The 18001-nt window shown below is 50.1% G+C and overlaps 1 protein-coding gene across 1 annotated transcript in view; it reads left to right on the top strand.

Moving 5' to 3' along the window:
- MEGF11 (multiple EGF like domains 11) overlaps window positions 1-18001 on the top strand; it is a 387229-nt gene that overhangs the window by 347915 nt on the left and 21313 nt on the right. Inside the window, exons 11-15 of the mRNA XM_088839921.1 lie at window positions 5105-5225; window positions 6158-6321; window positions 7390-7492; window positions 13462-13608; window positions 13956-14090. Of these exons, the coding sequence (XP_088696047.1) occupies window positions 5105-5225; window positions 6158-6321; window positions 7390-7492; window positions 13462-13608; window positions 13956-14090 (670 nt within the window). The remainder of the gene's footprint in view (window positions 1-5104; window positions 5226-6157; window positions 6322-7389; window positions 7493-13461; window positions 13609-13955; window positions 14091-18001) is intronic.

Genomic DNA, 18001 nt, shown 5'->3' with positions numbered 1-18001 from the left:
ACAGTTTTATACCCACATCCACACAGATGGACAAAACGCACACAGAAACTCACAGGTGTGCATACTGACTGCCTAAGCATGCATGCATACTAAGTCGCTTCAGTCGTGTCCGACTCTGTGCAACCCCATGGACTGTAGCCTGTCAGGCTCCTCTGTCCATGGGATTTTCCAGGAAAGAATCCTGGAGTGGGTTGCAATTTACTTCTCCAGGGATTTCCCAACCCAGGGACTGAACCTGCATCTCTTACATCTAACCTGCAATGGCAAGCGGGTTCTTTACCACTAGCGCCACCTGGGCAACCTGGGAAATGCCTAAGCATGTATAGACATAAATAATGATCCCTGTATGCTCGAGTGCCACACAAGCCATCATGATTAAGGCCTGTTAGTGGTGCCCCAAACCGGGGAGATGAATGTGTAAGAGAATGGCCTATTGCAGGGGGGTTGTGGCAATGGGCACCCTGAGAATCGCCAGACCTTGGCCAGGGGATACTTTGAGGAGGGTGGGGCTATTAGTCTAAACCTGAGAAGTTAGGTTGATTATTGGCTTGCTGGGAATGTCCATCACCAGAGACAGCCAATCAATTATATGCCAGGCCTGACCCCACAGATCACAGGACAGAAAGTAGGAAATGTGATAAAAAGTTTCCCTGTTAGTATTTGTGCTTATTGAGGAGTTTGAACCTGGTTGGGTCAGGGCCAAGAGGTGGAAGAAGGGGAGCTGTACCAGGCTCACATTCCTTCAGGGCAGAACTGTGTACTTGGTAGAAGCTGCCTGTTTCCTCATTTGGGTTGTTTTGCCATTCAGAGCTAACAAATGGGAAGTTTTGGGCACTAACAGCTTGGGGCACATGGTAGCCCCTCAGTGAGTGGTCATTTCATCCCCCACAACTGTGGTAAAAGTTCAGGCCTGTTCAATTGTGGTAAGGGGAACCAGGAAGACAGCCTGGAGGAGGTGGCAGGAAGCTGAAACTGGGGGGCCCCTGTGAACACCAGCTCTCCTCTCCTGCACAGGGCCGGCATTTGTTCGTCGAGTGAGAGATGGAGCCCTCCACCAGAGCTGCCTTCTGCTGAAAGCTCAGAGGGTTTTGTGTATTCATTTCATAAGAGACACTATTTCTCTGTAGTGATGATAGCTTTCGTGTGCTTTCTACCCGCCAGGCCCTCTTCCATCTGCTTCATGTGCCATTGTTCAGTCAGTAAGTCCTGCCCAACTCTGTGACCTCATGGACTGCAGCTCATCAGGCTTCCCTGTCCTTTAACATCTCCCGAAGTTTGCTCAAACTCCTGTGCATCGGGTCGGTGATGCCACCCAGCCATCTCACCTTCTGTCGCCCCGTTCTCCTGTCCTCAGTCTCTCCCAGCATCAGGGTCTTTCCCGGTGAGATGGCTCTTTGCATCCGGTGGCCAACTATTGGAGCTTCAGCTTCAGTCCTTCCAGTGAACATTCAGGGTTGATTTCCTTTAGGATGACCTGGTTTGATCTCCTCGAAGTCCAAGGGACTGTCAGAGTCTTCTTCAGCACTATAGTTCGAAAGCATCAGTACTTTGGTGCTCAGACTCCTTTATGGTCCAACTCTCACCTCTGTACATGTGGAGACGACTGGAAAAACGATAGCTTCATGTGTAATAACTAGTTTAATCCTCTAAACAACACTATGAAGTAGGGACATTATTATTCCCATTTGACAGATGGAGGAACTGAGTCCCCAAGAGGTTTAGTAAACTGCTGAAGGTCAGGCAGTGAGTCAGTGGTAACAGCGGGATGGCACTAGAGTCCATTCTCTAACCCCTGGGCTCTGCCACCTTTGTGGAAAGATCTGGTTATTCCTCTTCACCCCTCACTGAGACGCCATGGGGCCCTGGATAAGCCCCTGCCCCTCTCTGTCTCCCTTTCCTTCTCTGGGAGGCAGAAAGTCTTCTCACCTGGTGACTTCCCAGGGCTGTTGTAAAGCCAGGCTGACTGTCCATATCCCTGTACAGGCTGCTCTGGGAGAAAATGGGACCTGGTGCAGCCTTCTGGGGACAGATATTCTGAGCTGGGTGCTCTGCGTCTTGCCCTCTGGAGCAGGGCAGGGTGGGCAGTCCTCTCAGCCTCGCCAACAGATCCACAATTGGACTCACAGGCACCTTGAAACCTCCTCAGAGGACAGGGATTGGGGACACTAATGAGAATTCCAGGAGAGAAACCCCTTCCTCTTAAAGTAAACTCATGCAGAGAAAATCATAAACTGAGCATGCAATTTACACTCCAGCCAAGACCCTCAGAGCTTAAACATATTCTTCTGGGCTATTTATAGTCCTGGAGAAATTAGAATTTTTCTGGGTAATGGGAGCGCTAGTAGATTATAGCTGGTCAGGATCGGCCAAAGACTGGCCTGGGAAAGAGTGGGAACCATGGAACCTTCTGGTGCAGGACTCCACACCTCCCAGTCTCTCTTCCCTGACCCAGCCTGGGCAGGTGGGAGCAGGGAGAAGGGCTAGAGAGGAGCCTCTTCACCAAGGGCCAAGTAAGATCTCTCTGTGACCTGACTGGGGATGAGGCCAAATGCCTGGGACCCTTAGAGTTGAGAAGTGAGCTCCCTTATTTCAAGGCTATCATTTCACAAATGCTGGAAGTGAGGCTCAGAGAGGGGCAGTAACCTATCGAACGTCACGCAGCTAGTGGGGCCCAGGTGAGCTCTGGTACCCTGGCCCGTGCATCAGCATTCCCACAGTAACCTCAGCACAAGACCTGAGAAGTTAGCTGGAGACACCCCCTGGGGGGAGACTGGGAATTCAGCATCCCAGTGTGTGTGCCAGAGCAAACATCCCCAGCAAGGGTTCCCGAGTAGGGAAGGCATGTCCCGGGGACTCTGAGAGCCCAGATTCCCTTCCCTCGCAGTCAAGGCTACCAGTGTCCCCTTTTAAAAAATATATTTATTTGACTGCACTGGATCTTAGTTGTGGCATGTGGGATCTAGTTCCCTGACTAGAGACCAAACCTGGGTCCCCTGCATTGGGAGCACAGAGTCTTAACTGCTGGACTACCAGGAAAGTCCCCTAACACCCTTTTGAAATATCTCCCTCACCCCTCCTTACAACAGACTCCCTCCTCCTGCTGCTCCTAGAACATTCCCAGCTCCCATACTCCTCTGCACTCTTGTTCACACCCTTCCCACCTAGACTGCCTTTACCCACTTCCTCTGATTAACTGAATTCTTCCACCCCTCAAAGCCTCTGAAGTCCCCATTCTTGGTAGCCCTGTGACTTACCCTTACTCTGAATGCCTGACTAGAGCTAACAGCCCATCCAAGGAGGTCTGGTGTGGTGGATCCTGTCAGGTGTCACGCAGATACACGATTCAGGATGAAGGCATGCAGTTTCCTCCCAACTGCAGGAAACTTAGTAGCTCCCAGATGAGTCTCTCTGCAGAAATTGCCTTCCATCAAAGAGCACAGATTCCCCTGAAGTCGTGCCCCCTTCCCCAGGGCAGTGGATACCAATGATTGGTCCGGGGTATGGAGCGTCTCTCTCCCTTTCCCCTGGCAGGGTAATTCTAGGGGCCAACCAGCTCCAGAGCTTCCTAACAGGTCAGCTGAGGCTATTGTTGCAACTGCACCAGAGTTCAATTTCTGTCTGCCCTTCCTGCTTCCCTTTCCCCTCATAGGGGTTGTTCTCAAGAGCCCACTAGTCTCCATTTCAGGGAATGTTTTCCAAGGAAACTGGTTGCCAACACTAAAAATAGAATGGTTAAGCAGCCAGCCTGGGTTCAAATAGAGATCAGCCGTAGTTAGCTCCATGACCTGGAATGATGCTGAGGCTCTAGTTCCTATCTCTTGAGGATAGTGTGAAGATTAAATGAAAAGATGGTACCTGATATTAAGAAAGTGCTTAAAACACATTAGCTGTTGTTATTATTTACATTATATTCTTTGCTGATGCTGCTGCTACTAAGTCGCTTCATTCGTGTCCGACTCTGTGCGACCATAGACGGCAGCCCACCAGGCTCCCCTGTCCCTGGGATTCTCCAGGCAAGAATACTGGAGTGGGTTGCCATTTCCTTCTCCAATGCATGAAAGTAGAAAGTAAAAGTGAAGTTGAGATTTGGGTAAATGAAAATAGGATATTGTTATCTGCCTCAGGGGTTTCCTGGTAAGAATCAAATAAGATTGAGAAGCAAAGGGTTAGATGCTGTGCCGGTGTGACCTAGTAGAGGTGCAGGGGTCAAATTCCTTGAGGCCTTTGCCCACTGGAGCTGTGGCCTGGAGACCTGGCCCCTCCCCCAGCTGGTGAGAATCATTGTACTGCTTTCCTATCACTGCTGTAGCCAATTAACACATCAGTGGCTTCAAACAAAACTCCTTTCTGTAGGTTGGAAGTCCGCTATGGGTCTCACAGGACTAAAGTCAAGGTGTCATCTGGCTGTATTCCTTTCTGGTGGCTCTAGGGGAGAATCTGTTTTCTGCTCATTTGGATTTTTGGCAAAATTCGGTTCCTAGGGTTGTGGGAGTGAGGTCCCCATTTTCTTGCTAGTTGTAAAATGAAGCCTCTGGCTTCTTGTGTGTGTGTGTGTGTCTAGTTGTGTGTGTGTGTGTCTAGTGTGTGTGTGTGTGTCTGTGTGTGTGTCTAGTGTGTGTGTGTGTCTGTGTGTGTGTCTAGTATGTGTGTGTGTGTGTCTGTGTGTGTGTACTCAGTTGCTCAGTCACGTCAGACTCTTTGTGACTCTATAGACTATTGCTTGCCGGGTTTCTCTGTCCATGGAATTTTCCAGGCAAGAAGACTGGCTTCTGGAGACCACTGCATTCCTTGGCTTGTGGCCCCATTCCTCTGTCTTCAAAGTCAATGCAGGCAGGTGGAGGAGTTCTCAAGGCTATCTTTTTAGTTATCTTCTATCCTTAAGGACTTACATGACCAATTTGGGCCACCCTAGCTAATCAAAGACACCCTCCATCTCAAAGTCCTTAATCATGACTGCAAAGTCCCTTTTGCCATGTAAGGTAACATATTCACAGGTAGGAATTAGAACATGGAGAGGAGGGCAGGGGGGAGGCATTATTCTACCTACCATAGCCACTTATCATGGGGCATCTTCTGACCCAAAATCCCCCTCCTCCTTTTCCAGGGGGAGGTCTGTGCAGTTCCCTGTGCAGCAGGGACCTATGGCTCCAACTGCTCATCTGTCTGTAGCTGTAATCACGGCGGCACCTGCTCCCCAGTTGATGGCTCCTGCACCTGCAAGGAAGGTAAAGTGCCTGCTTTCCCACCCCATCTCCTCAAATGTGCACACAGAAGATGCCCAGGTGGGCTGCCAGCTGCCCACCCACCCACATGCCAGGTCAGTGAGCCTGTATGTCAGGTTCCAGCCAAGGAGACTCATGCCCGGGACCTCAACAGCAGGAATGTAATAAAAGGGATTCGTTACCAGGGTGTTAGAAGAGCTGCAGAGATATGCAAGGGAATGTGAGCAACCCAGAAATTAGCTTCTCTCACAGTTGCTACCACTTGTAGGGTGAGAGGGACGAAGGGAGAAAGTGGAGCTCCCAGAGCCTGTGAGAGAGGGCCACCTGGTAGGAACTGAGACAAGGGCAGAGCGGCTGCAAGATGGTGCTGGAGTACGGAGACAGCCACCCCCAGAGGCCCTGCTCACAGCAGAGAAAGCAGAGAAGATATCTGTGCCTCTCCTGCTCCCGCCCTCCCGTCACTGGCCGGGTCTCCCGCTGGCAAGCCCACCTGAGAGCAGCTGCAGGGGTCAACCCCCTGTGACACAGAACAGGGGAAGGGGAGAAATGGATCTGAGGGCAGACAGGCCAGTAACCAGCCTCAGAATGGGAAACCAGCCTGTTCCCAAGCACAGGGCCCTGAGATAAGCTTCCTGAGTCCACCCTGGGCACACAGAGGACCCCGCCTCTGTTGATGCCCTGTCCGGGTGGGATCATCCACCTATTATAGCAAGAACAGGGAGAACCAGCAGGCAGGAGAGCCAGCTTCTAGCCCCTGCTCTCTCAACAGCCATACTGTGGTTCTGAGTGGACTCAGAAGGTGGCACGTGTGCTCTACCCCAGCTACCAGAGAAGGGGTGGTTTGGGTGCATTGTCTTGTACAGAGCCGGGGGAAGTGGGCAGAAAACTGTGCTGACACGTGACAGAGAGGTGACAGCCTTGTTCCTTCCCCTCAGGGTGGCAGGGCCTCGACTGCGCCCTGCCGTGTCCCAGCGGGACGTGGGGCCTGAACTGCAACGAGAGCTGCGCCTGTGCCAATGGGGCGGCCTGCAGCCCCACAGATGGCTCCTGCTCCTGCACCCCCGGCTGGCTGGGGGACACCTGTGAACTGCCCTGCCCGGTGAGCACAGGGCGGGGAAGGATGGGGGTGACCCAGCAGCCCCTCAGACCTTTTCCCTGCGGTTATTTTGTCCACAGAAGTACAGAGAAGAGCACTGGACCAGGTGATGGAACACCCGGATTTAGATCTCAGCCCCAGTTCTAACCTCTCTGTCCTACTTTCATCCTCAGCCCTCTCATCTGTACAATAGTAGATACCGGACAGATATGGTGATGTGGAGTCACTTTCCCCAGGGTGCTCTTGGTAACCATTATTGACTCTGGCATAGTTAACCTGAGCCCAAATGCAACTCCAGAATCCTTCATGACACAGCGCTGCAGGACAGCCCTTACTAATCCATCAGAGTTGCCATTCCTTGATGATGCCTAAGTTTCTTTCTAACTCCAACAGCCTCTAATTTTATGATCAAGGTGTGGGAGGACTAAACCAAGCGTTATCCAGCAATAACCACCTATACTTACTCCCTGGATCTTAGTCTATGATACAAATAAGTTAAACTAACTTATGGTATATTGAATGAGTCCTACAGTCCTGGGTTCCAATCCTAGCTTTGCTTCATTCTAGCTATGTTGCCTGGAGCATGTTACTTCACCTCATCTTTAAATTTTCAGTATAATGAAACCGTCTCATAGAATTGTGAAGATTAAGAGAAATGAGTTAAGTAAGACTCTGGATAGCTAATGTTTGAGTACACAACAAACATCAATTGCCACCTTCTTACCCAGTAACAAAGAATAAATCATAATCCTTCTTTATATGTGATCAATGTTCTAAAATTGGCAAAGTGCATTTTCATTTCCAATGTTAATTAATGATCATCATAGCTCTCTGAGAAGTAGGAAAGGACTATCACTTCCCTCCTTCCAAACTGCATACTCCTGTTAATGCAGCCAAGAAAATTTTTGGAGTGACTTCATTGAATCCCCTATTATAAAAACGTGCCTTCACTTTGCCCCGGCCCCAGCTTCTCTGCGTCCTTGTTGGGTAGCAGCTCAGTTTTGTCATCAAAATCCTACAGAAGTGCGAGAACCTCTGGGGGTCTAGATCTCACAGTTTCTGTCTCCACAGGATGGCACATTTGGGCTGAACTGCAGTGAACGCTGTGACTGCAGCCATGCCGATGGCTGTGACCCCGTCACAGGCCACTGCTGCTGCCTGGCCGGATGGACAGGTAACCCCCTCAACCGCCACCATCCAGGTCTGGGAAACTGAGCTTTTGGTATTCTGCTGCCTTCTCTGGACTTTTCTTTCTTTTCTCCTTCACTTTCCTCTTCTTATTTCCTAGGTATGCATATTTCCTTTATCTCCTCTGGGCTTCAGTTCTCCATTCCATTCAAATTAACAAACGTTCATTGAACACCTATGATGTACAGGCTCTTTTCTAAGGGCTGGAGACAGACCAGTTTTTAAAAAGCCAGACAAAAGTGTGGGTGCTCAGTCTGTGCTTAAAGAGGATATGGTGGAGACAGACAAGAAACTTCCACCTTCTCCCAGGTTTAGACTCCTGGTTCCTACCTGTGTCCTGGCAGTCCACCCCCTAAATATACTGCAAATCCATCCATTTTTCACCGGCCACTGTCACTATCCTTGGACACTGAGCACCAGCTCTCCCCCGGCACTGCCTTTTTGTCTCTGGGCCTCCCCTTTTGTCCAGCTGCACCTACTCTGAACATAGTGACCAGATCCGTTGACATCACATTGAGGCTCAGAATGCCTCAATGGCATCCCGTGGCATTTATCCAAACGCCTCCCAGTGACCTGGGTCCACGTGGTCTGGCCCTCCCCAACTCCTCCACCTCTCTTATGTGCCCCCCCATCACTCACTTTACTTTCAGCCACATGGGCCAACTGCCCCCCTGACTCAAGGCATCAAGTGTGCATTCCCTCTGCCCGGATCACTCTTTCTCCTTCTCTTTACCCAATAATACCCTCCACCCATCATATTTCAACTTAAAGATGACTTCCTTTCGGAAGGCTCTCTGCTTGGATACTACCACCTCCCCAACCTGGCTAAGGTTATGAAAGGATGCCTTTAATTAATTCTCAGAATACCCTAACAGCGGTACTTACTTCAATTGTCACTGAACTCTGATTGAGTAACTATTTGCTTATTATCTGCCTCCCACATTGACCATCGGTTCTGTGCAGGCAGGGACCAATCCGCCTTGTTCACCACTGTATCGAGTGACTGTCCCACACTGAGAAATGGCTAAGGACACAGAGCTGGAGCCAGGCCACCTTGGGCAAGTCCCTTAGCCTCTTGGGGCCTGAATCTTCCATCCATAAGATGCAGATAATAATAACCCTTATAACTCCAGGGTGCTTTGGAAGTTTAGATGAGTTAATGCCTGTAAGTGCTAACAGCACCTGGCACAATAATAGATGTTCAGTAAGTGTAAGCCACAAACACAATGTTAATAACATGTTGCATGAATGAACCCACTGGCCATTCCCAAAGTGGTGGACAGCAAGGAGTGAAAAATACAGGCGTTGGCGGCATGGTATGTTCTCAGATAAATAATTCACACCAGGCTGCTCAGCAACCTCTGTTCTCCACAACCAGAAACCACAACCTCTGTTCTCCACAACTGGGGGCATTGCTTCCTCTGTAGCGTCTTCAATCTGACCCTCTTGTCCTGCCCCTTAGTACAAAGCTGGACTCCACCCTGGTTACCGACACCCTACACTCTTGACTGGAGCCAAATGGAAATCCACTTCAATCTTTCATTGCCTTAATTTTGAGTGAACTGATAAGATTTTAATGACATCTGGTGCTTAAAAATTCTGTCTTTGATGGACAACCTTTCGGCAAGGTCTCTGCTGTTCTAAAGCTAATTTCCCCGAACATGGTCCTGAAGTCATTTCAAAGGAGCAATTGATGTTCTGAAATTTGTTCAAGCAGAAGAAAACCAAGGAAAGATAGGGAGGGCTTGGGGTACAAGCCCCAGCCTCCTACTCAGCGAGCCCTCCTCACCTACCCCTGACCACCTAGCCCCTGGCATACTGCTCGTCCCTTGATTCAGCACTTTTTAAAAATTATCATCATTTTGGCTGCACTGGGTCTTCGTTGCTGTGAGTGGACTCTTCTCTGCACCGTGTGAACTCTTTGTTGCAGCACGGGCTTTCTCTAGTTGCGGCGCGTGGGCTTAGTTGCCCTGCAGCATGCGGGATCTTAGTTCCCCAACCAGGGGCCAAACCTCCCATGTCCCCTGCATTGCAAGGTGGGTTCCTAACCACTGGACCACCAGGGAAGTCCCTCAACACTTGTTTTTTCTTTGCTTTAAGCAAGTGCATGTCTTCTCCCCTCACCCCCAGTCAGCCACAGGCTTCTTGACTGGCATGATGTCTAATTCACCTTGCCCTGCACATAGTAGTTGCTTATTCAATGTTTATTGAAATATGTTGAAAGAAACTGGCCTGTAATCATACATGGATTTTCCCCTTGAAGTGAGGAGACCTTGATGATGATCTGCTCCCATCTCCTCCTGCTACACAGGAGGAAAAGGAGCTGTCCAAGGTCTCAGGACATTACTGCCAACAGGAGGCACAGGATTGCACTGTAAAGGGGAACCATTTCCTCATTCAACTAGCATGTATTGACCCAAACCATCACCAAGTTTTTACTTGGCAGTTACCATGTGGCTGGCCCTGAACTAGACCCAGGAGTAAATGGCAGAATTCAATCATAGTAATAGACCCTGGTCACCTATTGTGTGCCAGACACTGTCCTGGGTGCTAGAGATGCAGAAATGATGATGATGGTTTCCCTGCCTATTGGGAGGACCTGGATAAAGAGTCAGAAGTGTCAATAAACCACAATCCTGTCTCCCCAGGGCACATACATGAACTATTTAAATGATAGGTAGGGACAAGGCTGTATGCCACTATCAAATATATGCTTGAATCCCTGGGCAGACATCTAGGAAGGCTTCCAGGATGAGGAGGACCTAAAATAGTCCATGAAGAATGTGGGCTGCTGAGTTGCTGCTGGCCTTGTGATATGAACTAGAGGTCACAATACATGGATTCTTAGTCTAGCTGCACCCACCAATATAGATGTGTAGAGAGCCCCAAAAAACAAAACAGGGAGATTCTCTAAAGTAAAAAGGAGAGGGCACCCAAGAGGGATTATTATCCCCAGACAGGGCCTAGAGAAGGCAGCTAACTGAAGACACCACGCCTCTTCAGAAGCTGTAGTTCTGAGAGACAGCCTCCCTTTAGGCCAAGGCCAGCCGCTCTGACCGCACCAGTGCAACTGACCTTTAGATTCTTCTCTCCACTTAGGTGCCAATGTCTGACGTTCCAAGGAGGTCTTAGGACATAAAACAACCTCAAACAAGAGCCTCACCCACAGCACCAGACCTAGACTAGAATAATTGACAGACCCTAGAACCCAGTTGGAGAAGGCAATGGCACCCCACTCCAGTACTCTTGACTGGAAAATCCCATGGATGGAGGAGCCTGGTAGGCTGCAGTCCATGGGGTCGCACAGAGTCGGACACAACTGAAGCGACTTAGCAGCAGAACCCAGTGGGCCCTTGCAGCCATCTGCAATCTGAGCATAATCACCTTACGCCTATGATTCTTAATCTGCAAAAAGAGAGGACACGTTTTTGACATGAAAACATTCTGAGGATCCCAGACAGGAGAGTAGCTCTATTTCTCATGTCTGCTGATTTGGGGAAAACATGAGTGACAGGCTGCCATGAATTCAGGGGTACTCTTGCATGCGTTGTTTACACGACTGAGTTTACACGACTGGACTGGACTGAACTGAATATCAGCTCATAGTTTAAGGAAAGAGCTGTATCTGCACGTGATGTGCATGCCTTGGGCAGCCTAACAAAGAGCGCCTGAGGCACAGGTGGGATCGGAGGGCCCTGTCCAATCGTGGAACTCCGCCTTAGTCCAGTGTGCCTCTGGAGAGCAGAAGGGCCCCTCGGCCTGCAGTCCGAATCTCGCATTTTCAGCATCCACAGGCACGAGAATTCCTTGGGGCAGGTCATGGCTTTTGGTTTTGGGACTTTTTTCTTTTAATATTTATTTATTTTTAATTGATTGATGATTGCTTTACAATATTGGTTTGATTTCTGTCATACATCAACATGAATTAGGTGTACATATGTCCCCGCCCTCTTGAATCTCCCTCCCCACACCCATTCCCACCCTCTAGGCTATTGCAGAGCCCCAGTCTGAGTTCCCTGAGTCATACAGCAAATTCCCCTTGGCTCTCTGTTTACGTACGTTAGTGTGGATGCATCCGTGCTGCTCTCTCCATTCATCTCAAACAGCTTTGTGTTTTCTCCTGCCCCAGGTTGCCCTTCAGTCCATTCATGCTATTTGCCACCTCTTGTGACTCTGAAACTCCACCGGGAGAGACCTCCATTGCAGAGTGAAATGTGGCCACCGGATTCTCACTGGGGAAAGACGGCATTTCCTGGGAGAATCTCCCCCCACCCCCTTCTCTCCATTGTCCAGTCATTCAGTTGTGTCCAGCTCTTTGCGACCCCATGCCAGCCAGGCTTCCCTGTCCTTCACTGTCTCCCGGAGTTTACACAAACTCTTGTTCATTGAGTTGGTGATGCCCTCCAACCATTTCATCCTCTGTCAACCTCTTCTCCTCTTGCCGACAATCTTTCCCAGCATCAGGGTCCCTCCATACAGAGGCCAGTTTTCTGCAGAGTGGCATCAGCAGCCCCCACCCTGCTGCAGAACTGAGCTGTCACAGGAGGAAAGCCCAGGGAGGGACAGGGAGCTGGGCTGCAGGAGGCGCTGGAGGGGAATAACGCCAGTTGATCCCCTCTCCCCCACTCCCTGCCTCTGTTCTGCCCCCTCCCCTTTCCTGCCAGCCCAGGTGGGCTTGTACATTCCAGCCTGCCTCTAAATTGGTCCCACCGCTCTCCTGCTGCTGCTAGGGCCGGCTCTGTTCACCGAGCCTGAATGTCTTCCTCCCACTTTCTTTCTCTTTCTCATGATCCCTGTCCTTATAACAAGGCAGACATGCTTTTTAAACTAATTCTGCTCCTCTCTGAGCCTCTGATATTCACCTTCCAAAGCCAAGGTGGTCTCCGGGGCCCCACGGTCCATTCACCTTATGCATGTCAGACTAGCAGCCTTTCTGCCTGGGAGGAAGCCCCACCGCAAAGCTGGGCATCCAGCCTCAGGCCTTTTAAGATTCCTTCTCAGCTTGCAGGCTGCAATCACCCCCAACCCATATTTCCTTTCTCTCAACTCAAAAAGATTGTGTAGGCCTTGTTCTTCTTTCTTTCTGACAGATTCCATCCATTCCCCCTTAGGCCACTGTTTGTCAAACTGAAGGTCATTAAATCAATTTGTTGGGTCACGACTAGCTTTTTTTGTTTGTTTTTTTTCCTTAATGAAATAGAGTACATCATAGTGCAGAGAAAACATCAGATTGCATCATAGTCAGTGACAGTAAATGTCATTTGCAGAGCACTGGTTTCTATTATTCATATGGATGCACATTTGATATAAAATACATATCACACTGAGGACTGTGGGCAAAAGAATCTGAAAAGAGCCTCCCACTCTCTCTCCCACCAACCAGGGGCTGGTTGGCTGGGGCCCTGCAAGGGCTAACGTGGGTGAGCGTGTAACTCACCCCTAGTCGTGTGGCCCCCATCATGGCGCTTACCTGCTCTATTAACCTTTGTTCTTCAGTCACTCAGTTGTGTCCAACTCTTTGTGACCCCATAGACTGCAGCACATCGCTAACTTTGAATTAGCTAAGATGTCAAAGACAAAGGAGGCCTTTCATGATCTGACCCCTTCTGATTCCCACGACCTCATCTCTTGCTGTATCCCATCGTGTACTTTATGCTCCAACACACTGTGCTATGTTATCCTTCAAGGCATGATTCTCTCTCTTGCCTCCTGCTCTTTGCACATAGGATTTCCTTTCCCTGGTCAATTCCTACTTGGTCTTTAGGACTTATAGTTCAGTCACCCGCCTCTTGCTAGAAGCCCTCCCTGACCATCCAGGCGTCTCTGTTTTCTTCCTCCACATTTCCGATGTGCTTGCCTCTCCACCCCCCACCCCTTTCTTAGTGCAGCCTCCCCATCACTCTTCCTTTCACCCTCACCCCTCACCACTGACCCAAGTCCGTCTCTGGCCCGCAGGCATCCACTGTGACAGCACGTGTCCACCTGGACGCTGGGGCCCCAACTGCTCTGTGTCCTGCAGCTGCGAGAACGGTGGTTCCTGCTCCCCAGAGGATGGGAGCTGCGAGTGTGCCCCGGGCTTCCGAGGACCCCTCTGCCAGAGAGGTAAGGCTGGCCCCCACCCCACAGACCTCGGACAGCTCTTCCTCCCTCTCCTTCCCAGCTGGAGAGAGGCTGGGCTTACAGAGGTGGCCCCCATCAAATCCCTCCCTCTAATCCCCTTTCTCCCAGCCTTAACTTTTCTGTCCCCATGTTCAGGGCCCAGCCTGACTCCCCTGTAGAAATAGGACCACCCCCACTCCTCTCTGTAGACAGGAGCAGACCCTCCGAGATGTGGGTGGATGCGACTCTCCCCATACTGTTGAAGCCTCTCTTCATCACTGTGGGGGACAGGTAGCCAGGCTGGCTGGTGCCCCTTGAGCTGCTGACCACCATCTCCCCTTCACCTCCAGTCTGCGCCCCCGGGTTCTACGGCCATGGCTGCACACAGCCGTGCCCCCTCTGCGTGCACAGCAGCGGGCCCTGCCACCACGTCAGCGGCATCTGCAAGTGCCTCCCCGGATTCTCCGGAGCCCTATGCAATCAAGGTACTCTCTCCAGGGGCTGGGGGTGTTGGGGGAGGCGCAGGGAGCTGGGGAGTCCTGAGAGGGGAGCAGAAGGGAAGAAAGGTTCGGGGCTCTCATCAGGCTCTGTGGAGGCAGCTCCTCGGCTCTTCAGGCTTTGTTGTTCAGTCACTAAGTCACGGCCAGCTCTTTGTGACCGTACGGACTGCGGCACGCCATGCTTCCCTGTCCTTCACTGTCTCCCAGAGTTTGCTCAGATTCACGTCTGTTGAGTTGGTGATGCCATCCAACCATCTCATTCTCTGCCATCCTCTTCTCCTTTTGCCTTCAATCTTTCCCAGCATCAGGGTCTTTTTTAGCAAGTCAGCTTTGGGGGGCTTAGAGCTACCGTAATAAGAATTGGACATCACTGGCCATGAGAAAAAGCCATTATGCAATTGAAGGAACAGGCTCTGAGAGGGTAAAAGACTTCTCCATGGTCTCACGGCTAGCAGGTAGCAGAGGTGAGAATCAAATTCTGACTCCAAAGCCCAGTCTAAGCAGATGAAAAATGAAACGAGCATAGCTGAGGTCCGCATACAAAGTGGCCCCAAATGACTAGTGCTGCATGTCAACTGGGGAAGGCAGAGAAGGCTGTGGGAGCTCTGAGGAGATGGTTCTGGCTTCGCTGGAGATGGCAACTTCCCAGCCCTTCTTTCCTTGCACCCAGGCCAACATCACTAATCCCCTGTTACACGCTTTCATGTCTCAGCTGCAGAATTCACGGCACCCACTCCAGCCAACCTCTTCCACTCATTGGGAGCTGAAAGGGGAGTTAAAGCTTATTGCACTGATATGCGGTTTTCAGTTCAGTTCAGTTCAGTTGCTCAGTCGTGTCCGACTCTCCGCGACCCCATGAGTCACAGCACGCCAGGCCTCCCTGTCCATCACCAACTCCCGGAGTTCACTCAAACTCATGTCCATAGAGTCGGTGATTCCAAAAGCCCTAATTTGTGTCATATGCAAATTTCCATGATATAGATATTCCCACCATGGCTGATTTGATATTCAAACTAGTGGTTTAACACCAGTTGTGAAATTCCTGAGTATTTAATAACCAGGGTGAAGGTAGAAGCTGGCTTCAGTGCATATCATTACTTATTGCTGTCCCTGGATTAGTTAGGCCAAGGCAGGGTGGATTTGGGGGACAGCTCCATCCCGTGCTGGATTTCAACTGGGACTTAGCCTAAAAGACAGATGGAAGAAAAGCATTGTGGGTGGAGGAAACAACCTGGGCAAAGCACAGAGGGGTGGATCTGTGACTGTCCAGCCGTAGGGAGTGACAGGAGGATTCAGGGGCTGTGGGTGGCAAAGGGGACTGGGAAGGTAGTCTGGGGACTCCTGAAACGTTCTGAAGACAAGGATGCAGAATTTGTACTTTAACCTGTAAGGAGCGAAGAGACCTTTGTCTAAGGTAACCTTAGAACTAAAAGCAACTTCAAGGTCATCTATGAAAGGGTTTCATCTGGCTTCTGCTTAAATACTTCCTTTGAGCGCTCACTGCTTCCCAGGGGACTGAACCCTTTCGATGAATAATGACCACTGAGCTCGGCTATTTTTATGTGTGGGCCGTTAATATGTATGAGTGGGAAGTTTACTCCATGATGCTTTGAGGTCATGAGAAGTTTGGAACCCCCCAGGAAACGTATGTGACAGTTTCATTTGCTTGCATCCCTCCTAGGACAGTTTAATCATAACCTGACACGTCGAGGTTTACTTATTAAACATCAGAGACCCAGGTGTCAATACAGATAGACTGGGTCTAAATTAGGACCTAAGCAGTTCGAGGAGTAACTCTCAGATCCTGCAATGTCTGATTTATCGCCCGCTGGCCTAATGAGTATTTTCCACATATAGATCTAATAGAGTTTGCTATTAATGGCAACTGCCCTGGTTAAGTCTCAAACCTTGTAAAAAATTGAACTGACAGTTTCTAATGACCGGCTTTTCAGTGAGTTACAAATTACAGACACTGCTTATGCAGAATCATTAAACACAGATTAAATATAACCAGACGTTTTCTTTTCACCAGCCCCCACCCCCTTCTCTCCACCTTTCCTTTTCCTCTCTTTTCCTCGCTCTTGATTCAGCTAAGAAGTCAACCAATCAATGCATTAGACTGACCACATTAGCAGCTCTGTGGGTGAATTTGTCAGCCCCTTGTATGTGAGAAAGACTTCAGAGATAAGACTGTCTTGTTAGTGAAGATGAGTTGGTTTTAAGAAAGGGGTCAGTGGAGCATCTCTGGCACCCCATTCCCCACAGAGGGCCAGGACTAGGGGATGGATTCCCAAAATCAGGTACCTCCCAGAGGCTGACCTGTTTTTCAGGAAACAGAAGCGAGAGGCTGAGCTGCAGACAGGTGAGACGCATGCCATCCTCCTGGCAGGAGACCTGCCCTGGAAGGAGCTAACGTGGTCGCTAGGGAAGAGCACAGGGGCCCAGAGCACCCAGGGTTCCCACCACCATTAGCTACAGCCCAAGGCCCGTGGGTGAGGGCTGTCAGCCCCGTTTCAAGGATGAGGATGAGGACTTGCTCAAAGGCACTGAGCCGGTGAGTGGCAGAACTTCCTGGCTGTGGGCAAGTTGCTAAACCTCTCGGTGCCGCCGTTTCCTCATCTGTAGCCTTAATAACTGGGAGGAATAATGAAAATGTATAATGATGAGAGTGTTACAAGGTTAATTGGACTAATATTTGTGAAGCACTCTGAACAGTGGTACATGAAAGTGCCACAGAAATGCTTATTGAATACATAAATAAAACTAGCAGCCAAAGCTTTGGCTGGCGAGCCTGGTACACCATGCTGCCTTTATTGTTTGTCCCAATTGCTAACAATGTCCTGGAGAGACACCCAGTGGACACAGATCCTAGGCAGCTATCTAGTCAGGGGAGGGCTGGCAACACGAGGCAGTGTGGCATAGGGAGTGGTCAGGGCTGTGGGCCTGGGAAGTCGCTTTTCTTCAAGAATCAACATCTTCCCGGGATTCTCTGTGTGGCCCAGCCAAATGAGGGCCTCGGGGATGCAAGGACTTCCTCCCCCATAACAGGGATGCAAGGAGGCCATCCTGGAGGGTGTAGGGCTGGCTGGAGCCAGGCTTCAGGGGGAGCAGGTTGAGTTGAGAGGAGCTCTAAGGGACAGGGGCCACTGATTCCAGTTTTAGAACCCACTGGAAGGTCACTGCTCCCGAGGTCAGGTTTGGCCATCTGGGGAATAGTTCTTGAGTGTTTGTTGTATGCCATGCACTGTGCTGGGCACTCAGACACAACAAAGAAAAAGACAGGCAAGTTCCCTGCCCTCACAAAGCCTGCGGTCCAGAGGGGAAAACCCTGAACTCAGCCTTTTCACAGAACCTGGTGGGAGGTGGCCATGGGGAGAAGGGGCAGCAGTTTATTTCTGCATATGCAGCCTTAAGCACCTGTTGTTCTTCCAAGTGTGGTGGGGATACAGACATGGGTGGAACCCAGGCCTGGCCGGAAATGTAACAGAAGACCAGGGAAGAAACTAATAGACTAGGGTCCTAGAAGCTCAAACAGGGGCGTAGCCTCCCAGAATAGAGAAGGGGGTGAATATACCAGGATTCAGTTCAGCTATAATATAAAAAACCAAAATAACTGAATTGAAAATGACAAGCCTTGTTTTCCTCATACATTAAAATAAATTAATAAAAAGATCCAGAAGGAGGTTACTAGGAACGGCGGGGTAGCTTACAAAGGTGTCAGGGACCCAAGCTGCTTCTGTCTTGCTCCGCCATCCTCGGCATATGGCTCACCTCTAGTGTAAGGTAGCTGCTTGAGCTCCAGCCATCTTACCCACAATCTTCCTCCATAATCCATGTTGTTCTTCAATAAAAGGGAGGAATGGGCAAATAAAGACATGCATTTCCACTTACCATTG

Source organism: Moschus berezovskii, chromosome 9 (genome assembly GCF_049115385.1).
Source record: "Moschus berezovskii isolate FMDL1 chromosome 9, NW_MosBer_1.0, whole genome shotgun sequence".
Lineage (NCBI taxonomy): Eukaryota > Metazoa > Chordata > Mammalia > Artiodactyla > Moschidae > Moschus > Moschus berezovskii.
Note: the sequence above shows the minus strand (reverse complement) of the source record. Positions and strands in the feature narration are given on the sequence as shown.